The 21,620-nt window shown below is 43.7% G+C and overlaps 1 protein-coding gene across 1 annotated transcript; it reads left to right on the top strand.

Moving 5' to 3' along the window:
- Positions 1–9,232: 9,232 nt before the first annotated feature.
- Positions 9,233–18,873, top strand: LOC144607834 (glucose-6-phosphatase catalytic subunit 1-like). The gene is made up of 5 exons (XM_078424958.1): positions 9,233–9,462; positions 12,840–12,949; positions 13,053–13,158; positions 14,664–14,779; positions 17,362–18,873. Exons 1-5 carry the CDS (start codon positions 9,233–9,235, stop codon positions 17,871–17,873), a joined length of 1,074 nt encoding a protein of 357 aa, XP_078281084.1. The 3' UTR covers positions 17,874–18,873.
- The last annotated feature ends 2,747 nt before the right edge of the window (positions 18,874–21,620 follow it).

Genomic DNA, 21,620 nt, shown 5'->3' with positions numbered 1-21,620 from the left:
GTAACTTTACATCTGCCATTTCGTCAGTAGAGGTATTTGTTTTCCAAACATTTTGTGATCACATTCAATGCATTTCCTTCAAATTCTAGTATAAAAATTAAAGCTAGAAATCTTGGATGTAGAACTACAGATGCTGGTTTACAAAAAAGGACACAACGAAAGCTTCCGACCTGAAACGTCACCTATCCATGTTCTCCCAAGATGCTGCCTGACCTGCTGAGTTACTCTAGTTCTTTGTGTCCTCTCAAGCTATAAATATCAACAGGTTCAAAAAAACTTTATTTTGGTGGAAAGAATCAGTCTTTGACTAAATTCATTTATGGCTGGCCCCATAGCAGAAGTGTCCACATTTCGGGGCTGGAAACTGGAAGTGTCCTGAGCTAATTCTGCTACCACCATCATCTATTGTACAAGTGATGGCTCCCACTGATTGTCGCCGGAAGCTTGCGTCCTTTTCAGGATCTCAAGTGATGTAACATTTGAAACGTGGATGATGGGCACAAAAGAAGAAGTTGGCTGATTCTTCTATGTGCCATTCATAAATAGTGGAGGGTATAATTATAGTAGCCATGAAAAAAACGTCCACCAATCTGACTTTAGGAACAGTGTCTGTAAACCTAGTGAACTCTCTTGTGTCAAAGGGGATCTCAACCCACTCAGTTACTGGGCTAAACTTTACTCAGTGCTGGAATGGTGTTATTCTAATGTTGTTATCATCGCTGATGGCCAGAAAATATGATAGCAACTGGGAACAACCCCAGTCAAAAAAACACAGAGTCAACATCCCTTATATCAACAAGGGCTGCGTCATTGCAGCCAGTGGCATAGAAACCCGAACGTAGATGCTGATTCACAAGGCCAGCTCTTGTGAAAATCACCTCAACTGTTTACAGAAAGAAAACTGAGATTGAAAAGTGTTGATTTTGAACTTGAATTTTAATTCAGCCATCAACGTACAAAATGACATTAAATTCCAACTTATTGTTGTAGTACAGAAGCACCTCACCGTAAGGTTCACGTTTACATTTTAGTTTCCTTTCCAGAAAGGGAACACGGTGCTTGGCACATCAATGGCAGGTAACAGGGTGCCTGCTTGTCATTTGACATTGATGTCTCTGTGATATCGGTGCCAAAGCCACTCTGGGTAGATCAAGGGGAGACCTGGATGTTGGCCAACAAGAGGTTCTGCACAAACCCAGGTGCTTTGCTTTATAGCGCATTTTTGTTTGACTCTTAAATCACTTTGCAGGGAAGATGGAGTGTGATGGAACACGGGTACAATGCAATGGCAGCAGCTAAAGCACATTCCTGTCATCTCCACACCTGACTGCAGACAGAAGCCTCTGTGAGAGTCGGGATATACTTGTGTTCCATGCCAGGTAAGAATCGTTAACTTTTCAATACATTTTTTAATAGAATCCGGCCTCAATATGCAGATTTCCATGTTTAACAAGTGCCTTTGACTCCTGGCTTTGACTTGGTGTGATTCAGTGCACTGGGCCCAAGAGACAAACTAATGAAAAGATACTTTAACTGCATATATGTCAATGAAATAAATACTGAGATATCAACAAGCACAGCGGGAACTCGATTATATAACCAAAACGCACCAATCAGAAAATAAGGGATCATGCATTGGTCAACATTTCCTGTTAACCTCAATCTTGCAACCTTGGATGATTGAAGATTCCTCTGTACATCATTTTTAAGAGGCTGGAAAAGGATTTCTTAAGGCTTTATTTCAAAAACCTTTACCTTAAGAACTTCTGAGGGAGATGCAACATCTGCATTGCAACTTGATCCGCATGTACCATGTTCAACCAATCATGGATTTATTCCAAGAGAGAAATCGAAAAAAGATTGAGATGATGCTGATGCAAAATATTTAATGCAATACATCTTGAAGAAAACCGATGTTTTATTTCCTCCATTCTTTTTATAATTAAACCATTTGCCTTTTGCACATCAGCTCTTTGCTCACTGACTTGTACTGACTCCCAATAGAAAAATTCTCATTCACCTATTTCTATAATGTTACCTTTCTCAATTCCTCTTTTATTTGTTCGGATATGTTTTCAACACTGGCCTCTTTAACAATCCCTGAATTTACATGCTCCACCATTTGTGGTCAAGACCTTGAGCTAAGAACTTTCCTCCCACATACCCTCTCGTCCATCTGTCTTTCCACATTTAAGATGCTTCTTAAACTCAAACTCTTTGAGAGTTTTTGCCCACCTGCTATTGTTGTGGCTCAATGCCAATTCCAATGCCAATTCTTCGCTTTTTAACCCTCTTGTGATGCACCTCTGCATGCTATTTATTAGTTAGTTCGGGAGACTTTCGGATAACCTGAAGTTCACAATGTGCAAGGTAGGAGATTGACCAGTAAAGCATTGGAGCTGTTAAGTCAACAGGCAATGAGTGCCTGGATGAAAGTTTCTGTGGGAGAATATTATAATTTCCCTTTAATATTTTACAATGCAAGTGAAGACCTATATTAAAGGAAATAGAAGTTGAAGGATAAAGTCGGGATAAAGTTAGATTGATTTAGAAGTATTACTCCATAAGATTTTTTCTTGGAAGAATTTGTAGGAGTAGAGTATGTTCAGTACTATGTTGCATTCAACATATCTGAACATACCCAGCCAGCATGTTCTCATGTATTGAATACTGGAAGGACTACATAATAACTTGGCGTTAAAGTCTTACGGCTGATAACTCTGGAATGAAGGTATTTATTTCACAAACTGCTGGAGTAACTCAGCAGGTCAGGCAACATCTCAGGAGAGAAGGAATGGGTGACGTTTCGGGTCGAGACCCTTCTTCAGACTCTGGAATGAAAACTCTTATGAGTGAAAAGTGAGGTAGAGGAAAATTTTCCAATGGTGTGATTTACGATTTGTACTGGACTTTCCCACTATCCTAACCTTTGCTACCTCCATTTGTTCCTGTGCATGCAATTTGATTAACTCATTGAACCATCCCCCACTTTGGATCAAAATAGAAGTGGCATTAAACATCTGATAAATATTAATCAATAAAACTAGCAGTTACAATGTTGGGCCCAGTGCCAATCTGGGTGCTAATTGCATTGGCGTTTTTTCAAAATTGTTGGTTCAAAGTTCCGTTCAAAATCACACCTTTAACATCTTACAGGTACTAGCAGAGTCTGCCAGCAGAACAGGTAATTGATCATTACTTACCTGGCATAAAAACAAAATGTTTATATGCTTGTACGTTGACCTGAATGTTTTCTCTAAAATGTCCGCTTCACTAATCTAATTCTAAATAAGTGACATTAAAAAGAGAATGGTTTAATTAATTTCTACTAGTCAGCTACTTGGTAAGATAAGTATTTTTTGATGTGTAAAAGCATTGGAAACATCTCCACTTATGACTTTGCAACAGAAAATACAAGCCCAATTGCATTAGGGGCGGCACAGTGGCGCAGCGGTAGAGTTGCTGCCTGACAGCGCCAGAGACCCAGGTTCGATCCTGCCTGTGGGTGCTGTCTGTACGGAGTTTGTCTGTTCTCCCTGTGACCACATGGGTTTTCTTTCCACAGTTCAAAGACGTACAAGTTTATAGGTTAATTGGCTTCGGTAAAATTATTAATTGTCCCTAGTGTGCAGGATAGTGCTCCTGTGCAGACTGATCACTGGTCAGCGCAGACTCAGTGGGCTGAAGAGCCTATTCCCGCATTGCACGTCTAAAGTCTAAAGCCTGAATTGACTACTGCCAATTGTGTCTGAATAGACTGCTGCCAATTAAATGATAGGTGCTAGTGCAACAGGCTGAGCACAATGTTTTTTTGAAACAATATTTAGGATTGCTCCAAAGATGTAAAGGTATGTAGGTTAATTGGCTGGGTAAATGTTTAAAAAAATTGTCCCTAGTGTGTGTAGGATAGTGTTAATAGTGTTAGTGTGCGGGGATCGCTGGGCGGCGCGGACTTGGTGGGCCGAAAAGGCCTGTTTCCGCGCTGTATATATATGATATGATATGATATGATATTGCAGACTCTTGAATTATGCTTGAGATTATTTGTACTTAAATCCCCAGATCTTTTTTTATTTTTGTTGGTCGATTAGAAGGTAAACTGTTCTAACAAAGCAAATGCAAACAAATGGAAATTATAGGCCGAGGTGCATATTTCATCAGCTGGTAAAGTGTATAAATGTTGGTCTTTCTCCCATTCTTTACAATTTTCAATGTTTGAGACTAATTGTTGGACAATTGAAAGGAAAAAACAGTTTTCGGTTTTTTGGTTCAGTTTATTGTCACGTGTACTGAGATAGAGTGAAAAGCTATTGTTGCGTGCTAGCCAGTCAGTGGAAAGACTGTACATGATTACATCGAGCTGTCCACAGTGTACACATAGATAAAGGGAATAACGTGAATACATTTCAGTGCAAGATAAAGTCCAGTAAAGTCCGATTAAATAGGTCCGAGGGTCTCCAATGAGGACTGCTCTCTAGTTATTAGCAGAATGGCTCAGTTACCTTGTAGTGACCATAGAGAGTGGTCCTAGATGTCGAACCCTCAGATTGGTCAGCAAGGTCACGTGTGGGTGCGACCGTAAGGATTGGTCCAGGGAGTGAGACCGCTGATTGGACAGCGTGGACACGTGCGGCTTTGGCGCCTAAAAGAGTCAGTTGGGAGACTTCTTCGAAGAGAACAGTTAGTTTTAATGGTTGTCTGTAATCTCGTTATGTAAACTTTGTGATCGAATATTGCTGTCGCAATAAACTTCTTCAACAAAGAACGAGCCTCCAGACTCGCCATAACCTGATAATAACTGGGAAGAAACTGTCCCTGAATCTGGAGGTGTGCATTTTCACACTTCTGTACCTCGTGTATGATGGGAGAGGGGCGGCGAAGAGGGTGATGTGATGTAAGGCCAAGTGCAGAATGTTCTGGTAGATCCGTACGGAACTGCCGGCATTTCTCTGCAGCAATGCAGGAAAGTTCTGGAAGCCCACTGGGTTAGTTCTAAAGGCAACGTTCCAGCTGCCTCCTGCCAGTGTCTATGGGAGACCTGCAAGGCCATTGATTTGAACCGGGACTGCGTAAGCTGCAGGGAAGCACAGGAAGAACATGCTGAGTGCCTTCCTTAATTAATTGTGCTTTATTTATCGATTTTAATTAAAATGTTCAGTTGATCTTATATGCTTTAAGTGATAATTTTATCCATCTTTGATTATTTCATTTATAATGGTCATTAAAATTCTGAGAAATAAAATTATGAGGGGTATAGATCGGCTCGAAAAACAGAATCTTTTTCCCAGGATGGAATATCAAATACTAGAGGGTAAAGCTTGAAGGTGAATGGGCTAAGATGTGCAGGGCAAGTTTTGGGGTGGTGGTTGAAGCAGATACACTAGTAGCATTTAAAAGATTTTTGTATAGGCGCATGCATCTGTAGGGAATGAAGGGATATGGGTTATGTGCAGGTAGATACGTGATGGGCTTTGCAATGTGTTAGGCACAGATATTATGGTCCAATTGGCCTCTTCTTGTGATGTACTGTTTTATGTTCTACTAGACCAAGTTGGGCCCAAACCTGCATTGGTGCGGCACCCTCTCCTCCCCCCTCCCCCTCCCCTCTCCCCCCCTCTCCCCCTCCCCACTACCCCCTACTCCCCCTCCCTCCCCTCCTCCCCCCACCTCCCCCCTTTCCCTTCCCTCCCCTTCCCCTCCCCCCACTCCACCCCCTCAACCCCCCTCCCTCCTCCCCCCCACTCCATCACCTTCAACCCCCCTGATATTCCCTCTGCCCCTCATCCGCCCTCCACCCCCCACCACCCTCTCCTTCCCTCCTCCCCTCCCCCTCCCTCCATTTCCCTGCTCCCCTCCCCCATCCACCCCATCCCCCTTCCCCTCCCCCCTTCCCCTCCCCCCCATTCCGTCCCCCTCAACCCCCCTGATCTTCCCTCCTCCTCCCTCCCTCCACCCTCCTCCATCCCTCTCTCTCTAGGAGATAGATTTAAACTTTAAACTGTGAATACACTTTAAAATATAACACCGATTTCAATGAAACTTCTTCCATTAGCACCAAAATGACGACGGTGAATAAGGTGGGCCTAAAATTGTCGTGCTGTCATGTATCGTTTTGGCTGTAGTTCAGGAACAAACAAACAAACAAACAAACAAGAGTTTTAGTATATAGATGTTCTATGTCATTAAATGTTTTTGCATGTTCAGATATATTTGGAAATGCTGAAAAGCTTTGACAGGTGGCTAAGCTGAGGATGTGAGTTCGAAAGTTGTCAAAGGCTTCCAGAGGAGCTTGTGGTCAGGTTTATCCTGGACCACCTCAACGTGATTGAGTTCCTGCCGGTGGTTTTTATGGCTGCCGGTAATGATACAAGTTTTATCATCCAAAATTTATTTAAAACAATTCGAATATTGAGATTTGAGAGGTGTTGGGTTGAGATCTGAATGCTTCTTTCTGGAATCCAGTGACAGAACCAGTAAGGCATCAAACCAATGTGCTTAAAGAATCGCTAAGAAAATAAGTGATTGAAAAGCTATCTGAACAAAGAGAAGCTGGGTTTGGGCACAGTGGAACATGGGCACATGTGCTTCTTCAGGATTAATGTTTATACCCGTTGACAAAAGGGTTATATTTTCAGAGGAAATTATATATTTGTTATTTAATACCACATCTTTGCAGCAGGACACATTTTTTCAAACACCTGCTTCGCTGGAGTGGGTAAAGGCAAATCAATTTCGCTGAGAAAATATTTTTCATTTGTTTTATCTGCAAGGTTGTGCAATCTCAGTGAGTTAGCAATGATTGGTGAATTTCTGAGAAATTGCATTACTGAGAGTTTCAAACGGCTGGTGTTAAATGTGAACAAAGCCTACGACCATGAAACACCATTGTGTAACACCATTGTGTGAGCAGGCAGTTTAATAGTTTGCAAAATCTCTCCATGGTTTGAAAAATATTAAAAGATTACTGCTGTAGATGAATGTCTGATACCTTTTCTGATACCTTTAGTTGCCTATGCCCTGCCTTTACTGCACATATTGTACGCTACAATCAGTTATTATGCAATTCTTTAGGCACAATGGTTTGGTATCTTTGTGGTTATGTCACTGGATTCCAGAAAGAAGCATTCAGATCGCAACCCAACACTGCTCAAATCTCAATATTCGGTTATTTAAAATAAATTTGGAATAATAAAACTTGTATCATTACCGGCAACCATAAAAAACAATCCAGTTATCAGTGCACTTTGGTGGGGGAAAGGGGGGGGGGGGGGGGGGGGGGGTGAGGAGAGGAATAAAACCTGATGGAACAACCAGCCTCGTCCAAGGTGTCCAGAACCAGGGCCACAGTTTAAGAATAAGGGGTAGGCCATTTAGAACGGAGATGAGGAAAAACTTTTTCAGTCAGAGAGTTGTGAATCTGTGGAATTCTCTGCCTCAGAAGGCAGTGGAGGCCAGTTTTCTGAATCCATTCAAGAGAAAGCTAGATAGAGCTCTTAAGGATAGCGCAGTCAGGGGGTATGGGGAGAAGGCAGGAACGGGGTACTGATTGAGAATGATCAGCCATGATCACATTGAACGGCTCGAAGGGCCGAATGGCCTACTCCTGCACCTATTGTCTATTGTCTATTGTCAGATTGGTCTCAGAGAAGCTCATGTACCTTTCTTTCTGCAAAAAGCCTACAGTCTTCACTCAAATATTCTCCACTCTTCATTCACAGGGTGTGGTGCGGCAAGCAGCTGCCTGGCCCCATGAGTTCCTCCAGCACTTTGTGGTTTTCTCAAGACTCCACCATCTGCAGTTCCTTATGTCTCCATACAATGCCAATGTCCACTTGCCCTTGGTGGTGATGTGTCTTCCAGAACCATATCGGTCCAGCGTGGTTGGCGAATGGCGGATTAGACTCGATGGGCCGAATGGCCTAATTCTGCTCCCGTGTCCTTTTGCCTTATGGTCCTACTGGAGCGGGTATATTGGGGAGGGAGTTGCAGGATTCTGACCACTAATGATGAATGAATAGCAATCTGCTTCTGAGTCAGAGTTGTGCATGCATGTCGGCAGGGACATGTCGGTGGGTGCGTTGTGTTCATGCACTTTATGTGCCGATTCCCCTAGATAGTATAAGCCAGGGTTCAAAAAAATACAGCACGGAAACAGACCCCTTGGCCCACTGAGTCCATGCCGACCATCCACCATCCCCTTCACACTAATCCTGTGCTAATCCCATTTTTCCCTCCACATTCCTATCAACTCGCTCATTCTCCGCCACTCATCACACACTCGGGATCATTTGGATCAGCTAATTAACCCACCAACCCGCACGTCTGTAACATGTGAGAAGAAACTAAAGCACCTGGAGGAAACCCGTTCGGTCTCGGGGAAATTGTGCAAACTCCACACAGGCAGCACCTGACGTCGGGTCGCTGATACTGTGTGTGAGGCAGTGGCTTTACCAGCTGTGCCACTGGGCCTCTGTGGGAGAATTTGTTGAGGGAGCAGAAGTGAGTTGCCGCATTATATTTTACACATGGTACATAGTGCAAGAGTGGTAGAGGCAGTGAATGTTTAGAGAGGTGAACATAGTGCTGGCCGACCAACAAGCCTGGCTTATACTTTATTTCAAAGAGCCAGTTCCAACAAACACTGAATGAAATGGTTAACAATTAATAATCTAGCTGTTAAGATTAATAGTACACATCAATAATAAATGTTTTGATGGTGAAATTCCCAGCATTATCTTGTACAATGATAAGACATATTCTCAGTCTGATTGTTGCAGGATGCTCCACTGAACATAAGGAAACGCCTATTTACCTGGTTGCTTTTAGTGGAAAACCCACCTGTTAAAGGGTTAAAATTTTGTTTGAACATAAAAGCACAAATTAAACATCATATTTAATTAATTTTATGATAAAAATTACAACTTTGGACATACTTGTTGCAACTTCTAATATTAAATCATGTATTGTGATAATGTTAAAAACACTGATGTCCTTTCTCTCTGGTTGTTTATTAACTCAATCAATAAATTCAATAACTTAGGTGTTTTTCAAGCAAAAGGTATCTAAACATGTTTGCGTCAGGCTGACATGCACTTGCTTTGTCCATTAGTTCTGTGCGCCTAGCCTCTGGGTCCAAAGATCACTGTTTGCGCATTATGCTGCTGCCTGCTACCGTATATAACACATCTGCAGGGCACAGGTAGAGGGGAGGTAACCTTGGACGCACCAGAGAATGGACGCTGGCATGGACCTACTCCACAGCTCTGGGGTGGAACTGGTGCAGTTTCTACAGATGAACTACAGGGACTCCCAGAGCTGGTTCACTTTTATCTCCATCGCCGCCGACCTGAGAAACACTTTCTTTGTTTTCTTCCCCATTTGGTTCCACCTGTGTGAGGCGGTGGGCGTCAAACTCATCTGGGTGGCTGTCATTGGGGACTGGCTCAACCTCATCTTTAAATGGTAAGTTGATTGGGGAGAGAGTTAGGGCAGTAAACTTGACATGGTTCTAATACAAGCTGGAAGAACAGCACCTCATGTTCCGCTAGGATAACTTTGAACCCAATGGAGGCTTTGGAAAGGGAGCAGAAGAGATTTGCTATTATGCTGGTAGTCATAAAATGCTCAGCGGGTCTGGCAGCATCTCGGGAGAGAAGGAATGGGTGACGATTCGGGTCTCGACCCGTCTTCAGACTGAAGAAGAGTCTCAACCCGAAATGTCACCCATTCCTTCTCTCCCGAGATGCTGCCTGACCCGCTGAGTTACTCCAGCATTTTGTGTCTACCTTCGATTTAAACCAGCATCTGCAGTTTTTTATCCTTTGCTATTTTGCTGCCTGGATTAAAGGGTATTAGCTACAAGGAGAAATTGGACAAACATGGATTGTTTTCTCCGGAACACTGGAGGTTGAGCGGAGGCGAGACAGAAGTATACAATAATTCTGAGAGGCACAGACGGGGTGGACAATCCGAACTCATCTTCCCAGGGTAGAAATGCCAAAGACGAGAGTGCACAGCATTAAGGTGAGAGGGCCAATGTTTGAAGGAGATGTCGGGGGCAGGTTTACTCACCAAAGGTGGTGGGTGCCTTGAGCACCTTACCAGGGGGTGGTAGTGGAGCAGATATGATAGTAGTTTTTAAGATATTTTTAGATAGGCAATAGATATGTTGGGATTTTAGAGGCATGGATCCACATGCAGGCAGTGGACATTAGTTTTTCTTGGTATTATGTTTGGCACTGATATTGGGGATCAAAGGACCTGTTCCTGTGCTGTACTTTAATATGTTCTGTGTTCTATGGTATAAACATTGAACTCTCTAATTTCAAGAAATACCCCCCTCCCCCCCAATGCTTCTCCCTTTCCCCTGACTCCCATTCACCCTATGTGCACATAATTCTCCCAGCATCTCCCAACCCCCCCCAGTCACCCTGCTCCTTCCCCCTCCTCCATACCCTCATCTCCCTTTCCCAATTCCCTTACTTCCCTTGTATTCCCCCTCTTTTCCTTCCCCCCGTCCCCTTAAACTCATGTTCCTCCCTCCGGCTTTACATTTCACCCCTCCTCTTTCCTTATCTGACCCCCCCCTTTTGCCTCCTTTTTCCCCTCCATGCCGATACTCCCTTAGACGTCACCTCCCAAACATGTGACCTCCACCCAGAAGGCCAAAGGCAGCAGAGACCTTGGAACGCCACCACTCTGCAGGTTCCTCTCCAAATCAGGCACAATCCTGACTTGGAAAGTTATTGCGGGCAGCCTTCATCATTGCGGGTTTAAAAATGCTGGAACTCGACGGTGGCTGGCAGTGCCAACATCAGAAGGAATGCACCGCGACGTGGCTCCCCAGAAGCCTCTCAGGAAGGGGCAAGAAGTGTGGACCTTGCCAACAACACACGCATTCCAAAAATGAATAAAGTCCAATTCTAACATGACCTTGCTTCCATGGTAACCAGCAAAAATAATCCAGAATGTTGCTATCTGAGTACCACATCAAGCAGAGCATTTGCTCATTGGACCTTGTGGAACCAAGTCAACCATGCATTAGAACTTTGTATTGTCATATTCAATTGATAAAATATTACCTGCACTGACCTTTCTATTATGTTTTTGCTCACTGCCTCACCTGGAGACATGGAGGCTGCACTCTTTGCAAAAGGTGGTCCGTACAAGTGGGGCTGAGAACCTTACAAAATATAAAAATGTTTTCCTTAGAAGGACAGATTGTCTGAAGAAGGGTCTCCATCTGAAACATCACCCATTCCTTCTCTCCAGAGATGCTGCCTGTCCCGCTGAGTTACTCCAGCTTTTTGTGTCTATCTTTGGTTTAAACCAGCATCTGCAGCTCCTTCTTACACAGTTTGTAACTATCTTTTCTTTTAACACGTTTTTATACCTAAGGCACAATAAGAAAATGTTTTGGTTGCTATTATCGCCAGGATAATCTGCTTCCAATGTGACCGTATATGCAAGGAAACTAAAAAAGTGAAGAGAAAGATTATAATGTCCCTTGGACTTAGTGATGATTCTCAATTTAAAGCAATATCCTCTGGGCAACAAATATTAGAGGATTAAGGTGAAGAATAACCTGTATGGGAATTTTCCTAAACTGTTTTATTTTCACTACTCGTGAACTATTTTTATATTTGAAAAGATACAGTGAGGTGTTATTAGGTTAGGTTAGGCGTAATTAGGTTATATTACAAATTCACCAGCTTTTGTGAAGACAAATGGGCACAATGGCGCAGAGGTTGAGTTGCTGCCTTACAGCGCCAGAGACTCGGGTTAGATCCTGACTACGGATGCTGTCTATGTGGAGTTTGTACGTTCTCTCTGTGACCTGCATGGGTTTTCTCCGGGAGCTCCGGTTTCCTCCCACACTTCAAAAAAGTACAGGTTGGTGGGCTAATTGGCTTGGTAATATTGCAAATTATCCCTAGTGTGTATATGAACGTGTTAATGTGCGGGGATCACTGGTCATCACGAACTCGGTGGGCCGAAGGGCCTGTTTCCGCACTGTACCCCTAAACTAAACTAAAATATATACTGCTGTGGACAAGTCCTACGAACATCAAAAACATTGCAGATGCTGGAAATCTGAAATAAAAACAGAAAATGCTGGAATCACTCAGCAGGTCAGGCTGCACCTGTCGAAAGCAGAGATCTGTTTCTGTTTCCACAGATGTGGCCTGACCTGCTGAGTGAGGCAGACCCTGACTCTGTAATTAACAAAGTCAACATTGTTTAACTAAAACAAAGGCATAATCCTCTGACAAGATTCACCGTCAGATCAAACGATGACTCTGTGTTGATGTTGAATTAACCCTGTATCATTGGAATGAAGTGTCACAGTCTGACAATTAACTAAACTAAAATAACATTTAAAATAAAATAAAACAAAACTATCAGGTTTCTGTTACCATATTTCTGATCATTTAACTTTATCCAGTTAGTATTTATTCAGAAATATATTCCGTTGCATGCAAGATATGGATGCATTTTGTGACAAAATATTTTTCATGGTGAATGTTTAGGGATCAGTGATTAACTCAGACTAATACAACATTCCATGATAATCTCACTCCAATCAGAACTTGGTCAACACAGAGTTCTTGGCTTCTAAGTTTTATTATAGTTCCCAACAACTAAGGTCAGCTTGTTGTTCAATGTGCTTTTAAATAGCAATTCTTATCACTGCTTTTGAGATTCCCCAATGTAAATGTTTAGCAAATGTCTGATGCTGTTCTGAAGTTCTAAAATGTTTTGCAAAGATTTCGAGTAAAATCCAGAATGATCTAAAATCCAGGTGCATCCAATGTGTTTCATTCCGTCTTCTTTTGCAGGATATTATTTGGCCAGAGACCTTACTGGTGGGTCCATGAAACGTCCTACTACGGCAACGTATCGGTTCCAGTGTTGGAGCAGTATTCCATCACCTGTGAAACTGGCCCAGGTACTAACATGACTGGAACTGCGGATTTTAACAAGGCAAAGATTCATCTTTCTGTTGTATTCTCTGTAAAGTGCAGATTGATTCCAAATCTGTCCGTTTTCAGGAAGTCCGTCTGGCCACACCATGGGTTCGGCGGGGGTTTGCTCCGTGATGGTGACTGCAATAGTGACCAGCACCTTTCAGAAAAAGCAACACTGCAAACAAAGCTGGTGAGCCTCGAACACCGAACGCTGAATCTTTTAATGCCGACAGACATGCTTCCTTACTTTGCAGTGAAAGGAGATAGTAAGTAGAAGGTGGGCCAAAGGGCCTGCTTCCATGCCGCATGCTTCTCTGGCTCCACGAAAGGAAGTGAACAGTTATGGTAATTGAAAGGCTTGGCAAGATCCCGCCTACTCAATTTCCCCTGGTTTCTGTACAATAATATGTGCCAAACAAACTTTGTCTTTAAGCTACAAAGAAAGTCGAGAATATTTACATTGGGAGGCAGGAAATAATGACATAATAAAGGCGTTACATAGAGTGGATAAACTGGGCTCGAAGGGCCGAATGGCCTACTCCTGCACCTATTGTCTATTGACTTAATCATAGGTTTGACAGGAGTAAAAATGCATGCAGTAGAGTGAAGGTGAAGGAGCAGTTGACTTCTTTACCCGAGGCTGATGAATTTATGGGACTGTCAGAACAGGAGACAGTAAACACTGGTAAATCCCCCCCCCAAAAATTGAAATAATTATCAAAGAACATTAAATATAGGGAAAGAGAAAGAAAAATACATTTGAAAGCAAATTGACTTCCTCCTCCTCCAACTTTTCTCTTTAACTCCAATATCTACCTAGTATTCCCAATCTCTGGAAAAGTGCTGACTAATGGAACTCCCATTGGACATTCCCAGTTACATTTGTTTACAAAAAGAATAAACTGAGCACAAAACGTGTAGCTTTCAATACTTAGTAAATGCTGCTTCACTGAACAAACGAGTTTCACTTACTTCCCTACTTTGCAGTGAAAGGAGATAGTAAGCAGAAGGTGGGCCAAAGGGCCTGCTGCCATGCTGTATGGTTCTTTGGCTACACTAAAGGAATTGAACAGCTATAGTAATTGAAAGGCGTGACAAAATCGTCTACTCAATTTCCCCTGGTTTCTGTACAATAATATGTGCCGAACAAACAGCTAGTCCTGGTCAGAATGTAATCAACTTCTGGTTAAAGATTGATACCTAACCCGTAACCAAGTGCTGTGTGAGGTACAGGTACTGCTTAGACCATTTTTAGACATAAGTAAAAGCCCGTTAAATTCTAATTTGTCATGTTATGTTGCCAACTGTTGGGCTCAGGTGATCATGGTGAAGTTTAAGATTCGGAGAAGAATTCAAAGGTTAGATGCAGAGACGAACTTTCCCTTTCGGGGGAACCTAGAAGAAGACGTGGACTTAGGGAAGTGTAGTTTTCCATTTGCAATGAGAAAAGAAGAAAATTGTTCTGTCAGAGGGTCGAGAATCATTGGAATTCATTGCAGAGATGGAGTCAATAAGTATAGTCGAGCCTGAAAATCTTATTTTTTATCTACAAAGGAGTCAAGGGCTATGAGAAACAGGGAGGGAAGTGGAGATGAGTCCAACATTGTTGGACGTTATGGCATTGGATGCAGGGGCAGACTCAGGGGCGGACATGGTCTTTCCCTCATGTTCTCATCACTGCCATTACTGTTTCAGGTGTCTCCGTGCTTTTCTGTGGGGAGCCTTCTGGGTGGTCCAGGTGTGTGTTTGTGCATCTAGGGTCTTCATAGCTGCACATTTCCCTCATCAGGTCTTCATGGGAGTCATCTCAGGTGAGTGGAACATTCAGCAATGCTTATAAGAAAATAACTGCAGATGCTGGTACAAATCGATTTATTCACAAAATGCTGGAGTAACTCAGCAGGTCAGGCAGCATCTCGGGAGAGATGCTGCCTGACCTGCTGAGTTACTCCAGCATTTTGTGAATAAATCGATTCAGCAATGCTTCCTGTGTCACTGGGAGAACCCTGAAAAACATATTGCTTTATTATTGTCAAGTGTACCAAGGTACCGGTGAAAGGCTTTTGCTTGCGCGCTGTCCACTTAAATCAGATCATACTGCACACAAGCACAATCAAGCCATACACAGGTATAACAGGCAATGCAAAGAGAAAAATACCAGCGTGCAGAATAAAGTGTCGCTGCTTTGTAGCGTTACAGCATGGTTGACAATCTGATCTGTTCACCCCCTTCTTCTGAATTAATGTTATGAAAAAATAATGTGAAAGTAGAAGAGGTACAATATTGTGTACGTATCTCACATGAGAACAGCCCAAACCACATTTTCCAACTTTTTTAATATAAAATGACTATTACCATATCTCCCACCCATCCTCTTCACCCTATTCTTTTCCCCTCAATCATACACTCATCTCCCATCCCTGTATTTCCCTTTTATCCCCCCACTTTCTCCTCCCTGTCCCCTGTGATATATCCCTCTCTCCTGCTTTTCATTTCACTCTCCCTCTTCTCTCCTTCTCTGACACCCTTTTGTCTTCTTTGCCTCACCACTCACTATTTTCCTCTTTTCCAGCTTTCTCCCCCCTGACTCCATTCGTCTGAAGAAAGGTCCTGTCCCTAAAACGTTGCCTGTCCACTCCCTCTACAGATGCTGCCTGACCCACTGAGTTCCTTCGGCACATTGTGCTTTGGAATTCACTTAATTGTTGCCTGGTGATGAGAGATTTAGCACCTAAGCATTTTGATAAGTTATTTTAGCTTCCATTGCAATTAAGTAGAATGTAATTGAAATCACTTCACTTTTTACAATTAGGAAATTAAGTCTAGTACATTATCACACCCACAGTAAGTCTCTAATGGTTTCACAGCCTTTCACCATGCAATTGGTAAAGTAGCACTATTTGGAAGCTGTGCCTGAATCACAGAAGGCAGTGTGTGATGTGCTTGCTATAATTACATGATATCAGAGCAGCATCTGTACTGACAAGAGCTTATATTCTTACGTGCTTTACGCTTCTTTTGAGTGTTCCGGTTAGAGAACCCATAATATCCCATTCAACTATTTATCACATAATCATCAAACACTTTTTTGGGATGGAATTTGTTTTACATACAACTGTGCAACATCCTATTCCAGTAACAAGAGAAGTTCAGGTTTTTGATTTCACAAAGTTTTCATGAAGCTGAATGAATGAATATATTCCTGCCTGCTCTAGGGATTAATCCACAGCCTTGGTCCAGTGCGTGGGGTATTGCTTCCTTTATCTCGACGTCCTTATTCCGAGTCAGGCACCGCAAATGGCATTGGATGCCTGGAGCCCCCGAGCATCCCGTTAGCCTCCCAGCGATTCCCTCACATTAACACTATCCTACACACACTGAAGACTATTTACAATTACATCAAAGCCAATTAACCTACAAACCTGTACGTCTTTGGAGTGTGGGAGGAAACCGGAGCACCCGGAGAAAACTGACACAGGTCATGGGGAGAAGGTACAACTTCCATACAGACAGCACCCCCCGTATTCAGGATCGAACCCGGGTCTCTGGCGCTGTAAGGCGCTTTCCTATCCATTCCTATGCGCGCCTTCTCTGCTATTGAAAACTAACTTGTTTTCTCTCTGGCCCTTCAGTTCTAAGTCCTCTGATGAAAGGACTTAGAACTGAAATGTTAACTGTTTCTATTTCCCGACCTGCTGAATATTTCCAACGTTTTCCATTTTAATTTCACATCTGCAACATCTGAAGTTTTTACATCTTCATTTCAGATCACGTTGACTGATGTTAAAAGGAAGTAACTAGGTTGCAATTATTTGCAAATGTGAGAGAGAGCAAATAGATTCACCAAAGCCCATCCAGTATTTCAATCCCTAGTGCATATTTCATTCTCAGTGACTCTAGAGTCATAGAGTCATAGAGCTGTACAGCACAGAAACAGGCCCTTCGGCCCAACTTGTCCAGCCAAATGTTTGCCTGCATTTGGCCCAGTCCCCTCTCAATCCTTCCATTCCATACATCTGTCCAAATGTTTTTTAAAAGTTGTAATTGTATCTGCTTCTATGGCTTTTTTGTCAGCTCATTCCACTATGGACTACCTTCTGAGTGAAAACATTGTACCTGACGCCCCTCATAAACCTCACCCTTCCCATCTTAAGCCTTTGCCCTCCAGTTTTAGAGTCGCCTGCCATGGGAAGTAGAGTGTGAATATGTTCCCATTAATCCATGCCACTGATGACCTTGTACAGCTCAGTAAGATCACCCCTCAGCCTCCAAAGCTCCAAATAAAAAAAGAAGTTTCCATGTAAATATTATAATGTTCAGCGATAAAACTTCACAGTTGTTTTTTTAGTCGTTGCAGTATCAGTGCTGAACTTTTGACCTATTTCGTGTTCAGGAATGGTTGTGGCGGAGGTGTTTGGCCGGATTAATGCAATCTACAACGCCAGCTTCACCAGGTATCTGCAGATCACCCTCTACCTCTTCTCCTCCGCTCTGGGCTTCTACCTGCTGCTGAAAGTGCTGGGCATTGACCTGCTGTGGTCGCTGGAGAAAGCCCAGAGATGGTGCGCCCGGCCTGAGTGGGTCCACATTGACAGCACCCCCTTCGCCGGGCTGGTCAGGAACATGGGAGCCTTGCTCGGACTGGGATTGGCTCTGAACTCACCCATTTATGTGGAGAGCTGCAAAGGAAAGAGAGGCCAACAGTTCAGCTTCAGAATAAGTTGCATTGTGGCCTCCTTGATCGTCCTGCACCTGTTCGACTCGGTGAAGCCCCCGACGCAGAGGGAACTCCTGTTTTATTTCCTGTCCTTCTGCAAAAGTGCCGCCGTGCCTCTGGCAGCGGTGGCAATCGTTCCTTTCTCCGTGTCGCAGGTTATGAACAAACAGGAGAAAAAAGTGCTTTAAGCATCAGCATCTTAAATATTTGTCCATTAATACAGAAACCACAAGCCAAATCAAATCAGTATAAGAAAATAACTGCAGATGCTGGTACAAATCGAAGGTATTTATTCACAAAATGCTGGAGTAACTCAGCAGGTCAGGCAGCATCTCGGGAGAGAAGGAATGGGTGACTTTTCGGGTCGAGACCCTTCTTCAGACTTCAAATCAGCCTGAATTTGGCTAGTTGTACTTTGAGACAGAATTTAAACTCAGCTCGTCGTGGCACAAGAGCAGCAGGGTGGCACTGAACAGAATGAACATGTCATCGAACTAGGAAGATCCATTAAAAAAAAATCCATGCACTGGACTCGGAGTGCTGAGAATGAATTTACAACATAAACAGGCGTTTGCATTTCTAATTGCAAACTGTTTTTGTAATCTGGTCCTTGTGTTGATTTACATATTGTCCAAATCATACTGACACCCTGCACATCACTGAGGGGTTGGAGTGAGAGAGTGAATGGTTATGTTTTGTACACTCATGTTTGCATTTCCTGGACTCAACTAGCCTATTTGTTTAAAGGGAATGTTGAACCTCTCTGGATAACCCGGCGGGAATCGGTGGGAATCGGCGGGCACAGTGTGCCACAGACAGTCCTTCACTCTACGGAGTCAATGTCATGAAGGTTTTGTCTGAATTATCTCTAGCTTCTCACTGATGGCCTCTGAGGCAGTCTGTGGTGGAACATGAGGGAAGACCAGTCAGAAGCCCATTGTTCTCTGTAGATAGACACAAGATGCTGGAATAGCTCAGCGGGTCAGGCAGCATCTCTGGAGAAAAAGGATGGGTCAGAACCCCCCTTCTGAAAGTAGAGAGGTGGGTGGAGGGTGAACTAGAGGAAAAGGCCAGAACAAATCAGGGCCGGCAACATGACCAAGGAAGGGTGTAGCCCATCATGGCCCATTAGTGGCTGGGGAAGAGGTGATAATGAAAGGATACAGGCATGTGAATAGTGGAACTAGTAGGATGACTAGGCGGGTGGGAGAGGGTGGGGAGAGGGAATGCAAGGGTTATTTGAAATTAGAGAAATCAATGTTCTCACTGCTGCCCAAGTGAAATATGAGGTGCTTTTCCTCCAATTTGTGCGTTGCCTCACTCCGACAGTGGAGGAGGCCCAGGACAGAAAGGTCAGTATGGGAATGGGAGGGGGAGTTAAAATGTTTGGCATTTGGGAGATCGCGTAGGTCAAGGTGGACTGAGTGCTCAGCGAAACGATCGCCCAGTCTGCGATTGGTCTCGCCAAAATATAGGAGCCCACACTGAGAACAATGGATACAGCAGATGAGGTTGGAGGAGGTGCAAGTGAACCTCTGCTTCTCCCGAAAGGACTGTCGGGGTCCCTGGATGGAGTCGAGGGAGGAGGTATTGCATCTCCTAGTTGGAGTTCCTTTTAACGTACATTTGTGCTTAGATAAAAAGATTGCTCATGACTGAATACTGCTGGTATTCCATCAGGACCCCGCCTCTTCCAAACTAGTTCTGTAAACAAAGATTTGAAAAAGTATTTACCTCTAATGCACTGTGAATGCAATGGGATAACGCAATGATTTTTCTGACTGCATGGGTGGTTATTTATTGTACGTGGGTGGTTTTTATCATAGAGGTCGAGAAATCTGTTTGGTGCTTCAGCAGAACTATTAGCAAAATTCTGCAGTTGCTGGAAATCTGAAATGAAAATCGGAAATGATGGCAACGCTCAGTAGCTGGGGGAATAACTGTGGAGACAGTGAGAGTTATCGCCTCAGGATGATGAAGGATCTCTCCTTGTTGCTGGATTAAAAATCTGACGCCATTTTGTTCTTTGAATAATTTGTTTGTACCATTTTATTGTAATAAATATTTTGAAAGGAACGATGCTGATTTTTGTTTGTTTATTTTGTGATTAAATTGTCTTTCTGTAAAATTCCTGGTTCCGTGTTCATGCCCAGCTCCGAGTAAAGGAGTTTCTAGGAGTTTGCTAATCCATTTTTGCAGTTGTAGTCATAGTCATAGAGTCACACAGCACGGAAACAGGCCCTTCAGCCCAACTCATCCATGCCAACCCAGAGACCAAAACCGCTGGGAGATAATTGCTGGGAAGTCAATGAGAGCCGATGAGGGGAGCCATTTTTCGTGGAATTGTTTTGATATTCCCGTAATAATAATAATAATACACTTAATTTATATAGCGCTTTTCAGGAAACTCAAAGACGCTTTACAAAGCAAACAAGACATAAAAACAAACAAACAAACAAAAGATTTGTCCTGACGGAGCAGCGGCGAACAAACAGCGCCAGCGTCCTCTCACGTCAGGGTCCGACAGTAAACAATAAAGAACACAAGACACACAATTATAATTTAACACAGACAACCATCACAGTGATTCCTCCAGGCACACCCTCACTGTGATGGAAGGCAAAGAAAAGTCTTATCTCCTCCTCATTCTTCTCCCGTGGTCAGGCAGTCAAACTGCTGCCTCGAGGCGATCGAGGCTCCCGACTTTTGAAACCCCCGCCGGGCGATGGAAGGCCCCAGGGCCGAGCCGAGCAGGCCGATGAAGGTCCTAAGCCCCCACCGGGTGATGGAAAGTGTCGCGGCCGAGCCACGCAGGCCGATGAAGGTCCTGCGAGCGGGTCGATCGAGCCTCGCGGATCCCAGCGGATCAGTTGGGAGGTGTTGCGACAGAGTGCCAACAATAATTTTGTTCATTGACAAATTCCACCAGCTCCCGGGATGAAGGGAAGAAGAGTCATAGAGCCTCCAGCGCAATAACAGGCCTTTTGGCCCGCCTGGTCCATGCTAACTACCAAGCACCCATTTACTATAATCACACACTAACCCCGTATTATTTGACCCTTATTCCCATTGACTGCCCCCAGGGTTCATCTCTCACCTTTACCCTGGGTGCAATTTCTTGTCGCCAGTCAGAGTTTACTTTAAATGTAGAACTAATGCAATGAGTCACAGTACTTCTGTTCAGATTGGAGATGTTCATCAGGGGTCTCCAGGGGGCGGTAAGAGCGTGCTGGAGGCTGTGAGGAGGTTCAGGGCCGAAGAAGGTAAGTGCCTGGGAGATGGGAAGGGTCCTTTAGAAAGGGGGGCTCAGCGGCAGTAGTAGCGAGCCAGTGGGGGCACAGCTGACGTATTGGGCCTCCATTTAAGACCTTGAGGCTTCGCTATAGTGGAGGCTCAGTCTATTCAAATAGTCGGGGGTGGAGAACAATTAGTGAAAGAACTTCATTTTCTTGGGGAATTAGGATTTGGGGCTGAATCTCGGGGGCTCTCGTAACAACTTGATTTATGTGTCGTTATATGGGATGGGGTAAAAGGATGAGGGGGAGAGGATAATGGGACGTAGCATCGCTGAAGATGGATAACACTCTAGTCGCAGGTGAAGTTTGGTCCTCCTGTTGTGCCAGGTGTATTTTATGATTCCATTGTACCCCGCGATCACACAACACCACAGGAAAGAGATGGCCAGCAGTAGTTGGCATCGTGAACTCTGGGCTATATTCAACTTTCCGTGAAATGATATAATGAGTAAATGAGATATGAAGTTCTGATCCATTGCCCCTATGCAAACCCACTGCCTGCAATGACAAACATGTCACTAGTGCATATTTAACAACACAAGAAAGAAAATACTTGCTGCACAAGAGAGCTGAACTAAAGCTCTATAACACCTTTCTAGTAGCGATGAATTTGCCTACTGTGCATGTTATCCCTTAGGC

The sequence above is a fragment of the Rhinoraja longicauda genome, chromosome 29 (genome assembly GCF_053455715.1).
Source record: "Rhinoraja longicauda isolate Sanriku21f chromosome 29, sRhiLon1.1, whole genome shotgun sequence".
In the NCBI taxonomy this organism is placed as follows: Eukaryota; Metazoa; Chordata; class Chondrichthyes; order Rajiformes; family Arhynchobatidae; genus Rhinoraja; species Rhinoraja longicauda.
Note: the sequence above shows the minus strand (reverse complement) of the source record. Positions and strands in the feature narration are given on the sequence as shown.